The 11,577-nt window shown below is 49.3% G+C and overlaps 1 protein-coding gene across 1 annotated transcript; it reads left to right on the forward strand.

Annotated features, from left to right (window-relative positions):
• Window positions 1-643: 643 nt before the first annotated feature.
• Window positions 644-9,728, forward strand: TMEM11 (transmembrane protein 11). The gene is made up of 2 exons (XM_063414026.1): window positions 644-799; window positions 8,796-9,728. The coding sequence occupies exons 1-2, from the start codon at window positions 735-737 to the stop codon at window positions 9,310-9,312; spliced, it is 582 nt and encodes a 193-aa protein (XP_063270096.1). The 5' UTR covers window positions 644-734; the 3' UTR covers window positions 9,313-9,728.
• Window positions 9,729-11,577: the final 1,849 nt, after the last annotated feature.

Raw genomic sequence — 11,577 nt, forward strand, 5'->3', positions numbered from 1 at the left:
TGATGGATCCACAGGAGCGGAGAAACCTCTGGCATTAGCAAGTCTACACTGCAGTTCTGGAGAAGCCTTTGGTTATAAACTTTATATTGACTTGATGATCTTGAGATCTTTGCCTAAGTGATTCTGTGATTTATTCCTCCTCAGAAATGCGGCAGGGGAGCCTCCCCATTCACTGCCCCTCTTTTGGAATTGACTAAGGGGGTGAAATTCACCCCCAAAGTGCCCAGCCTCTCCTCCCAGGGAGGTGCTGCACGAGCACCTCGTCCCCTGCAGGGAAGAAACCTCCTGCGTTTTTTGGACCAGGAACACGAGGCGATGCTCAGGCTGCCCACCCTCGGCAGCCGCATTCCCTCATGGTGAGGCCGCGGGGCAGGCCGGGACTCTCCGCCGCGCTCCTCCCACGGGCTGGAAGATCTCGGGCGGCGGGGCCGAGCCGAGCCGAGCCCCGCGGAGCCGCTCTGCCGCCGGGGCCGGGGCTGTGGCCGGGGCTCTCACCGGGGTCCCGCCGCGGTGCCCCCCTGGCCCCACCGCCCCTGGCCAAGGGACTACAAGCCCCAGAGACCCCCGCGGCCGTGCTGCGGCGCGGGGCACTGTGGGACTCGTAGTCCTCTGGCGGGCCCGGCCCCTCCCCGAGCAGCGGCCGCCGCCGCCCCCGCGCACTACATCTCCCGTCGGGCATCGCGGCGCGCCCGCGGGCCGCCGGCGGAGACATTTGCGAGGCGAGTGTCTCCAAGATGGCGGCGTGGGGAAGGAGGCGCGCGGGCCCCGGCGGCACCAACAGCGGCGGCGGCCGGGACAGGTGAGGGGCGGCCGGGCCGGGGCGAGGGGCGGCGGGGGCTGCGGGGCTGCGCCTCCCGCGAACGCCTCGCGACCCTGCGGCAAGATCGGGGGCGCCGCCAGGGGAGCGTGGCCGGGCGGGGCGGGCGCGGGACGCGGCCGCGCTGGCGCGGAGGAGCCGGGGGCGCTCGGCGGGGCCGGGCCCGGGGAAGGTCAGCGCGGCCCGCGGCGGGTCTGGGGCAGCGCTGCCCGCGGCGGGATGCGGTGCTGGGGGCCGGGTGGAGGAGGGCCGGCCCCGGGAAGCTTCTTCCGTCCACGGCTATTTTTAAAGGCGGGGAGGGAGCGGCGAGTCCTCCAGGGTGACCTCCTTCTGCCGGGGCCCCGGCGGGCAGGGAGCTCGGTACCGCGCTCCGGCCTCTGCCAGGGCGGAGGAGAGGCCAGCACAGGCTGGAAATACCCACGGAGCAGCGGTGGAAGTTTGGGAATCGCAACTTTAAAATGGGAAAAGGAGACTGAGGGAAATCTCACAGAATCAATTAGGTTCGAAAGACCTGTGAGATCATCGAGTCCAACCTGTGACCGATCCCCGCCCGGTCACCGAGCCCAGAGCGCTGAGTGCCAGCCCGTCTTTCCCTAAACACCTCCAGGGACGGTGACTCCACCACCTCCCAGGGCTGCCCATTCCAGTATTTAATCACCCTTTCTGTGAAGAAACCCTTCCAAATGTCCGACCTGACCCTCCCCTGGCACAGCTTAAGACAGTGTCTGGTGGAGCTACTTTAAAATCTGTGTGCACAGCTCTCCACCTGCTGAAAATGTCTGGGTTTATCCCGCATTTCCTGACGTTGGCATTTTTCTGTTCTGCCTCAGGGCTGACTGATGTAACCGGCAGCTGCTGAAAGCTGCTGCACTGTTTTCTGAGTTTTCCTTTGTCCTGCCGCCTCGCCTCGAAACTCTGATATCCCTCTTAATTAGAAACTCTGATATCCCCCTTAATTTGTGTTGTGGTTTTTGCTTCACTTTGTTCCCTTGCTGTGATCCAACAGTGTTTGCTTTGATGCTGTTGAATCTACACGGCCAAGGAGAGCCACAAGTAGCCCTGAAAATTCTGGCGTTAATGTGAATTGCAGGAATGCTGCCTGTATTCAGGGAATTCAAAAGTAATTGAACTGGAAGGGCCAATGGAATTCCTGCATCAGCGTGGTTTAAATAAACAACTAAGAATACCACAGTGGTAAAACTGTCTGCACCCAATGCTGGCACTGCCCCAGCACGGGAGGTGTGGAGTTTCCATGTGTATTTTTCATGTGGCAGACCTGTCCTCCCAGCAGAAAGGAAGAAACAGAATATGGAAAAGAACACATAACAACTTCGATATTCTTCCAGGGTGAAAATTGACACAGACTTAAAAGCGAGTTGTTACTGTGTAACTTCATCTGTGACCTGTACAATAATCTAATTGTTGTTTGAGATGATCTTTTTTCAAAGCTGTGATTGCTCCTCATCTTATGATCAAAAATATTCCTAAACACGAGTCACTCCACAAACCTGCTGTATTATTTTTCCTTTGCCAGCGAGAAGGGTATGGAGGAGAACAGAACAGCAGATCCTCCCCTGAGCAGCGTTTCACAATCCCCACCAAAGGCTGGCGGTTCTTTAGGTGTCACCCTGTACAAACAGGACAGGAGGATGATTCCAAAAGGTGTTGGGTGATGTCAGCGAGGTGCTGCTTCCTCCTGGCGGTTGCAGAGCAGGAGATGTGGGTGATTTGGCCTCTGCCCCTCCATCAGGAGCTGATCCCAGACCACACCTGCCTGTCTTGCTGGGCTGCAGCAGCACCGGTTGTGCAGAGGCAGCGCTGACAGACCTGATGTCATCACATGTGCTTTTTATAGGGTGAACACAGTTTTCTTACTCTGGGCAGGATTCTTGTCCAAAGACACGTTCCTTTGAGCTGAATGTGCTGATCCAGTTTTCCTGGTAACTGAGCTGCTTCAAGGAGTGTTTGTAGTTGTCAGCCAGCCGCTCTAAAAGGCATCTGTGTGTCGGAGGTGGTGTGAGGAGACTTGGTACTGAATAAAATCCTGTCTGCTGTGAGGCTAGAGCAGCTTTCATTTAAAATTATTAATAAAAAAACTAAAGACAAGCATATCTGTGGAGACTGACTCCCTTCATAAGTGACTTTATTGATACAGAGAAAGCTATAATTGGTTAGAAAGTGCTTTCTTTGCTAGGAGTGAATGTAAGGATGTTAATTTCAAAGGATGTTGACTGTGAACTCCAGCTGGCTCTGGTGGTGAAATAATAATGTTAAACAAAATAACCAAAAACACTGAAGGGAACCAACTAAATATTTGTTTTTCTTCATTCTGGATAGACTCTTTAATGGAGCCTGTCTAAAGGGAATTGTTAATCTGTAGACCAAAACAACTTTTTCATACAGAACAGACACTGGATTGTACTGGGTGTTTTTGTATAAAAGGCAGCCCGGTGCCCGCCGGAGCAGTGGACAGCATGTTGTTTGTTCCCCTGGGAGATGTTCTGACAGACTCTGGAAAGAACAGCTTCCATGTCATCACCACTGCCTGCACTGGCTCCTCTGTGCCCTCACAAACTCTCCTTTCGTTACCTGCACTGCTCAGATTTCTGGTACTCTGCTTGCAGCAATGATTGACCTATTTCCATCAGCCTGGCTAATCATTAGTTGACTTAAAATTGACACCTCCTTGTTGTCTGGGGGCTGGATTTGTTGTAATGTTTTCCTTAGCGTTCAGGGAATGTTGTCCCTCCCTAAGGCTGCTTGAAGAGCTTCCCAGTGTTCACCTGTCCTTTTTCCTATTTGAATTTAAGGTGCATCTTTTGAATTCAAGTCTTGCTTTATTGCCCTGCATTTCCTGTTCTTCCTCTGCTTGAGTGCCCTTCTTAAAGCCCCAGGCCTGACAGCCCTGGCTGAGGACTTGAGCCTGGCAGATTGTGGGGCCCTTCAGCAGAGAAACAATTCTCCAGGTGTTTAGGGTGGGGTGTGTTTGTGCTTTCTGTGCACCATATCCTGAACAGAAACCTACACTGGGGAGGATGACTGGGAGGTGGAATATTTCCACTGAGAATTAAAGCCAGGTCACAGCTCATTCCTTAATCTTGAAATTAAATTAAATTTCAGGAAGGCTTTATGTTGGAGGGAGGGAAGTTTAGTGTTTGAATTTGTCATGCCTTGACTCTGTTGATTTCCTCCAGCTTGGCTGAGATGCTGACAATGCTCCAGACATGCTCTGGCCATCTGTAATGTCCTTTTTCTTGAGATCTTGCACAGCCAGCACGAAACCCCCTTTGCACTGCTGAGCTGGACTGTGTATGCTGCTTGTGGCCAGGTGTTATCACACTGCTGCAAGCTTCTCCTTTCTAATTTTTTTAACTACTTATCAGACTGGTCTTCATTTTCAGTTAATCTGATTGTTTGGTGCTCCGAGCAAAACTCTTGCCCAGCAAAGAAAACTTTAACAAAACTTGACCTATGTGTTATGGAAGCGGCTCAAAAGAACTTTTATTTTTGCCCAGAACTGTACTTGTGCATCTTAAGGTTGTTTCCAAGTGGGATTGTGAGTATTTGCAGAACTGAGATAGTTGGATAACTTGAAACCCTCACCAGAAATCTGTCAAATCTGTCTGGCAGGTGCCATCAGGGTGAAGACAACAAACTCAGGAGGCTCAGTCCTTCTCCCTGCAGGTGGGCAGTGCTAGGAGGATGCTGAGGGTTCTCCCAGGATGTTTTCCTCTGCCTTGCTCTCAGCCCTCTGTTCCTTTGTTTCTGCTTTTGCCACTTGGCACCTGGCAAAACAGAAGGTCTTTTCACACGGAGTGACATTGTGCCTCCTCTTTCATCCATAAAGACTTTCCAATTGGAATTCCCATTTACCAGGCAGGCTGCTGTTTTCAGGAGCCTGCTTCCAAGGTGGAGGCAGAGAAATGGAATTGCTCTGAGGACTGGAATTTCACAAGAGATTCTTCCCTGTGAGGGGGTGAGGTCCTGGCACAGGGTGCCCAGAGCAGCTGTGGCTGCCCCATCCCTGAAGTGTCCAAGGCCAGGCTGGACAGGACTTGGAGACCCTGGGACAGTGGAAGGTGTCCCTGCCCATGGCAGGGGGTTGGAACTGGATGGGCTTTGAGGTCCCTTCCAAACCATTTCAGGATTTGATGAACTGCTGGAGCTGCTATTGTTCACCCTCTCCTGGTGCTCTCCCATATTCCCATGTTAGGAAGACAATCCACATGTAATTTGAAGCTTGCTCTATAGCTAACACAGACACTTCTGCCCCTGCTGCTGCTGTAGTTCTGTTAACAATGGATTCCTTATTTATAACTTCGGCAATACCAAAATTTGACATCGTTGAGTTTTAAGTGATTTCCATCTTGCTGTGCTGAATAGCTGAGCTGAGAGTTCTGTCACATTCCCTCATCTAGGAAATTATTCCCTCATCATTTGTTCAGCACCAGGAATGAGACACTGAAAGTTCTCAAATACAGAATACCTGAAGCTGCAATAGAACAAATATTTGGATATAAGGCCTAGAACTATTCCTACAGAACAGCTGTACAACTTTTTAACTGTGCCCTCTTATTTGGAGTGGGGAGACAGGTCCTGGAAAATCATTTGATTGAATAATATTAATAACTGCTTTTAGGCTCTGGTCTGTCTATTAAACAGCCTGTCAGGCTTCTGAACACCTGGCAGCATTTTATGTCTTCTGGCATTGGGTGTTCTCTGGTTATTTACTACTCTTTTAAATAAAATGGAATTTATATAAAATCCCCTCACTTGCTAAGTGGTGGATGCCAGCTCAGAGTTGCTTGCACAGCTCTGCAGTTGTGTTTGTCGTGGCCAGGGGTGGGTGACAAGCTCCAAAAGGCAAACTCCACGGCCTCCAGTGTTTGAGCAAATGCAGTTGCTTTGACTGGATTTGTTCATGTGCAGCTGCTGTGTTCAGTGGAAAAGCTGTGTCAGAAGAGTTACTTCTGTGAAGTCCTCGGCTGAAACCTCCTCAAGCTCACATATCTGTGTCTCTTTTTATATCATCTGAAATCCAAACAATTTTCTGCTTTCCATGCTCCAGGGGCAGCCAGTTCTTCTGTGGCAATAATGCATGATAACCCCACTTCCCTGTGCAGGAATGAAACTTGCTGCTGCCTTCCTGACTCTTCACACGTCCTATTTGAGCAGATATTGTTTCATTTGTCATTTTTGGATTGGCTGTTTTGCCATTTGCGGCTTCAGCACTATGATACAGATTTATTCTGATTTTAGAGGACTTATTTGGAGAAACAGCACAGTTGGGGGGCAGACTTTTTCAGGGACGAAGCCTTTGTGCTGTTCAGTTCCCAGTGATTTTTAATTTTTCCCAGCAGAACATACTTTAAATTCTGCTTGTTTTGGCATCAGAGGACTGTGCTTTTCTTGACTTTATTGTTATAAATCCCCAGAGCCTGGCAAGCCAAAAAATTCCAGAGGAGATGGACAGTGCTGCCTCTGGCCAGCCTGTTGGATTCCTGCTGACAGGTGGCTGTTTGTGGTGTGGCTCTGCTTGTGCAGTGATGGTGAGAGGAAAAAAGGGGTGTTCAGAGGGAAGAACAGGCAAGAGCTGAGCAAGGAGAAATGAGGCTGATGGGTTTGTGCCACCTGTCCTGGTGCTGAGCCTGGAGAAATCCCATGTAATGTAGATCCTGAGTTTGTGGAGTTAGAAGCTCAGTTCCCATGGCTCTTTTACAGGCAGGGAAGGAATGGGCTCGTTTCATCCTTGTTTTCCCAGTGATGACAGGGAGATCTGGAATGACAACAACTGTGCTGGTCCTAAGCCTCTGGGAAGTTCTTAGTTGAATTTGGATTCTGCTTCTCTATTCTGCAGGCCCATCTGCATGTTCCCAGGTAGTACAAACCACTGAAAGTGTTGAAAAGCTGAAAGCTCCTTGTTGGAAATACCAATTTTGTCTGGAGGGCTGTGTTAGCTTCCAGCTTGAAAATGTCTTTCAGCAATAGCTTTTCCATGAAGTCACTGTGCCCTAGCAAGTGGTTTCACAAAGTCATGGGTGGTGGTTTGCAGTTACCTTGAGCCTCCATATGTGTTTTGCAATGAAACTGGAATTTTTGATTTGGAAGAAGCTGCACTTGGAGCAGCTGTTATCAGGGAGAAGAATTCTTGGCAGAAACCATGACCAGCTGTGTGTCCTTGGTGTCAGTCTAATACCTGCTCAACTGGTTTCTTGTTAGAAATTCCTTATAGAGGCACTCTCCTTAATTTTTTTTCTCTAAATACCTCTCAGTTCACTGCAGAACATCAGAGCCCACCACATCCTGTGCTGGAAGGGTTAATAGTAATTTTCCCAACAATGCCTGACAACCTCATTGCCCTAAAGAAGCCCCCGGCATACACGGAATTAAGGTGGATTTTTATTTTTCTTTCTACCCATGAACAGGCCAAGGGGGAAATGCACTGTAAGGAACTCAATAACTACATTGTAAGTTGAGTTTTCCTTGTAGGTTATATAAATTCCAGCTGGACTTTTAATGAAACTGCTTATGTCTGTGCTTTGGGAGAAGGTGGTGCCTCTCAGGTCCTGCTGGTTGATGTGTGCTGCTGTTACAAACCCAGCCATGTCTGCAACAGCTTGTAATTTAACAATATTCTTGATTACAGCTGGCCACTGCTCAATCCCCTTTGCAGCTTGAGTGGAGCTGCACATTAAGGACAATGTTTGGCAACAGCAGCTTGTGAATGTGTATTTTTCTCCCTTATTTTCCAGTGCATGCACATAAGTACCGCTGTACTAATGGAGCAAAAAGTGCTCATTCTGTTCTCCGCATCAGCAGTGTGTTCCTCCCGGTATCACGGGGGTCTAAATGCTGTTGGGATGAGGCTGTTTTGTGTGCTGTGATTAGGTCAGATGTGTGATTTGTTCTCCTTCTGCTAAAGGAATCTGCTAGATATTTTTATCTTTGCTAGGCCACGTGCTCAGTTTTGCTCTGGTTAAGCACAAGTATGTCAGAAATACTCGTTTCTGCTTAGAAGGGAGGATTTTGCCTGGTTCTGATGGAAAGAAAGGTTTTTACCCTTTCTTAGAGCAGATGAACAGTCATAATCTTATTTCTTAGCAGTCTGTACATGAATGTAACTGCAGATATAAGGTGATGTGGTGAAGAGGGTGGAGGGAAGGTGGAAAATGATGTGACATCAGGTAGCTGAAAGCTGCTGCTGCAGTACAGGTTCCCTGAATCCCCTGAGTAGGAAATGTGCTCCCAGGTGAAGTGAGCAGCTCTTTCTTCACTGCTTAAGCCTGCCTGGGTTAAAAACTTGTTCATGTCTTGCTTTGCTGCATCCCACTTCAGGAGAGGGACTGAGGTGTTCTGCCACAAACTGAATGCTCTGCTGCCTTCTTTGCCTTTCCTTTCAGCAGTTCCTTGGCCATCCTTGTTGGATTTACCATGGATTTACTAGGCTGTGTTAATATGAAGGACTGACTAGCAAGCTGCATCAGAAAGCCAGTGAATACATCTGGAGATGGTTCCTCTCTCCAAACCTCCCAGAGCAGCTTGTCCTCATGATCAATGAGCTGCTTGTCTTAGTTTCTGTCAAAGCTCCTGAAGTCTGTGTGGTTTGTTCAGTGATGTGTTGTGGTCACTAAGGTGTGAGTGACACTTCTGCTCTCTCCAAAGAAACTGCTTGGGTATCAGTGTGAGAGAACATTTCAGAACTGTTACAAGACCCTATTTCTCAAATTGTTCTAGATCCTTCAAGTTAGGAAAAGGTAAGAAAAATGTTGCCTTCTTTTGAGATGAATTATTGTACAGCAGGAGCAATCAGCTGATGTGAAATGAAGCTTGAGTTGAGAAGCTGCTGGTTGTGAAACAGAGGCAGTGACCTTGAGGGGCTGCCCTCACTTGGGGCACTTCTGTCCCGCTCTCCCAGCCGGGTGGGTGAACGGCCTGTCCTTCAGCCCTGTAGTTTTAATTCTTCATTTCCCCTTACCAGGGTGACCTTGTCCTCCACGGACTGTTACATTGTGCACGAGATCTACAACGGGGAGAACGCTCAGGACCAGTTTGAGTACGAGCTGGAGCAGGCGCTGGAGGCGCAGTACAAGTACATCGTGATCGAGCCCACGCGCATCGGCGACGAGACGGCGCGCTGGATCACCGTGGGGAACTGCCTGCACAAGACGGCCGTGCTGGCGGGCACCACCTGCCTCTTCACCCCCCTGGCACTGCCCGTAGATTATTCTCACTACATCTCCCTGCCCGCTGGAGTGCTGAGCGTGGCTTGCTGCACCCTCTACGGGATCTCGTGGCAGTTTGATCCCTGTTGCAAGTACCAGGTGGAGTACGATGCCTATAAACTTTCGCGCCTGCCCCTGCATACGCTCACCTCGTCCACTCCCGTGGTGCTGGTGAGGAAGGACGACCTGCACAGAAAGAGACTGCACAACACGATAGCACTCGCTGCCCTGGTGTACTGTGTAAAGAAGATCTATGAACTCTATGCTGTATGACTTCAGCAGGCAAGAGAGAAAGCCACAAAGACAAGTGTATTAAGACTCCCACAGTAACATTTTGTTTTTCCTCTTTGAGAAGCGGTGGAGACTGGGAAGGATTTGGTTTAATAGAGCTGTTATTTTTCAAATAACACATCACTGGTGCACCAAGGTTTTTCAGTTCTTCATTACACTTGAGATGTGGATGTGTGGTGACTTGAGATACGCATGTTAGGCCAGGGGAGTCCAATCCAGCAGCAGAATGTCGATGAAAGAAAGCAATAGAAAGAAGGGGTGTGAGAGCTGCTTTTTCTCTTTTTTTTCCTTTTTTTTTTTTTTTTTTTGGGAAACATTTAAGTATATTGTTTAATTGTATTACACAGAACCAGCCAGAAATTATCATTGACCATTAAAGGATGACAATTTCAAATGCTCTTGCTCTCTTGTCACTCTTATCTTGGTGATATCACTTTAAGTGTCCAGCTACAAACACATTCTGCTGAGTTCTTGTGAGTTCTTCCTAAGCTGGATACATCTCTGAAATGCCTTGAGCCACATGCAGGGCTGGGGGCTGCCAAGGTTGTCCTATCTTGTTGCTGTGCCCTGACCACACAATTCCTCTGTTTTTGCCTGGAACACAGGAGCTGCTTGCTCCTGCTGCAAGGCATCCACATGACTGCATCTTGTAACTGTGTTACCTGAAATTTTAGAATTCAGTCCTGTGCATTAATTCTTTTTTTAGCTCTAAACTCAAAATCTTATTGTTAGAATGGGAAGCATTTATTCTTCTGCAAGATCTGCCAGTTATTTTTGCAAGAAGGGGGCTTTGCTGTCTGTAATCTCCTCCCACCACATGGGGAATAGGTGTGGCTGGCGTTGGCAGGGCCAGCTTGGCACAGCTCCAGCTGTTACATTTGGAATGGAGCAAAGGCCTGCAGTGGGAGCTGCCTGTGCACTGTGTGCTCGCTGCTCCAGTGGGAGCTGCAGCCTGACTTTCACAGCTGAAACACCGACCTTGACAGGGGTCAGACCCCAAATTCTGCCTTTCTGTCGTTATCTCTCCAAACTGCCACAGCAGGCACCAAGGACTCTCCCTGTCCTTGCCTCCATGGGCTGTTCTCACCACGTTCTGACTTTTGCTTTCCCGCTGGGGCAGTTTTTCTGTGAGCAGCCCCCTGTGTGTGTGCTGGGCAAACTGGGTTTGCTGGGTGTTCTCAGTCCTTGGCAGCAGCACAGGCAGCTGTACCTGAGCGGGCTGGAGGAGCTCCAGTGGCAGTGACACATTTCTGGGTGGCAGCAGCCTTTTGTGCAGTGGCTGAGCTCTCTCCCTCCAAGGTTAAAAGAAGCTGGGATCCGGAGTGTCTATTTATAGCAACAATGTACAGTTGCCTTGGCAGAGAAGAGACAAAGAAATGCAACCACTTCATCTTTCAGTGGTTAGGCCAGGCTGGGCAGGCTGCCCTTCCACCCTGACGTGTTTCCAGAGTCCCTGCTGGATGGATTTGAAGCCAGTGGCACATCTGCCACAGCTAATACTGCTTTATTGCTACAGAAGGTCCTGAAATACCTTTGTGCTGGCCACACCAAAGGCGTTCCTGGTCTTTTTTTACTCAGTGCAGAATAATTCTCAGGGCTGTTAGTTCCTTTCCTGCACCAAACACTTTTTTGTGTTAAGCTTCCCCTGGTCTGAAATGATCACTGTGGGACCTAAATGCATGGCTGGCATCAGAGACTTGAGTTAAAAATTAGCAAGTTTCCTGGGGCCTCTTACTGCAGGAGGAAAGGTGAAAAGCCACCTTAGCTGTCACAATGGGTAGGTCTGATTGAAAACCACAGCTGTTACTGCATTCTGAGGTGGAGGGGCAGAGTGGTTTGTTTTCCAAGGATTCTCAGTGATAATGTAGCTAAAATGCTTTCTGACATTCTGGTTGTTAGTCAGGGCTGTAACTGTGCAAGGTGACCTGGGAGAATCAGAGGGGAATTTTAGTGCACAGTGAAATGGTCAAACAACTTCCAAAAATTCTCATCCATGTGGCGTGGTGCTGTATCTGCTGTCCTCAGTGGAATCAACAGTGGCTGGGGACAAACCTCTCTTCAGAAGCCGCCACACTTTGCTGCCCATTGTGGGCATGCTCTGGAGTGTGCAGCATTCCCCTTGTCACAGAGAGGGAATTTACTTCCAAAGGGAATGGGTGCACCCTCAGCAACCTCTACCGTGGAGCTGTAATTCCCACAGTAACTCCAGTAACTCCCCACACATAATTTTTCCCTCAGGCCTGATGT

The sequence above is a fragment of the Prinia subflava genome, chromosome 17 (genome assembly GCF_021018805.1).
Source record: "Prinia subflava isolate CZ2003 ecotype Zambia chromosome 17, Cam_Psub_1.2, whole genome shotgun sequence".
Taxonomy (NCBI): domain Eukaryota; kingdom Metazoa; phylum Chordata; class Aves; order Passeriformes; family Cisticolidae; genus Prinia; species Prinia subflava.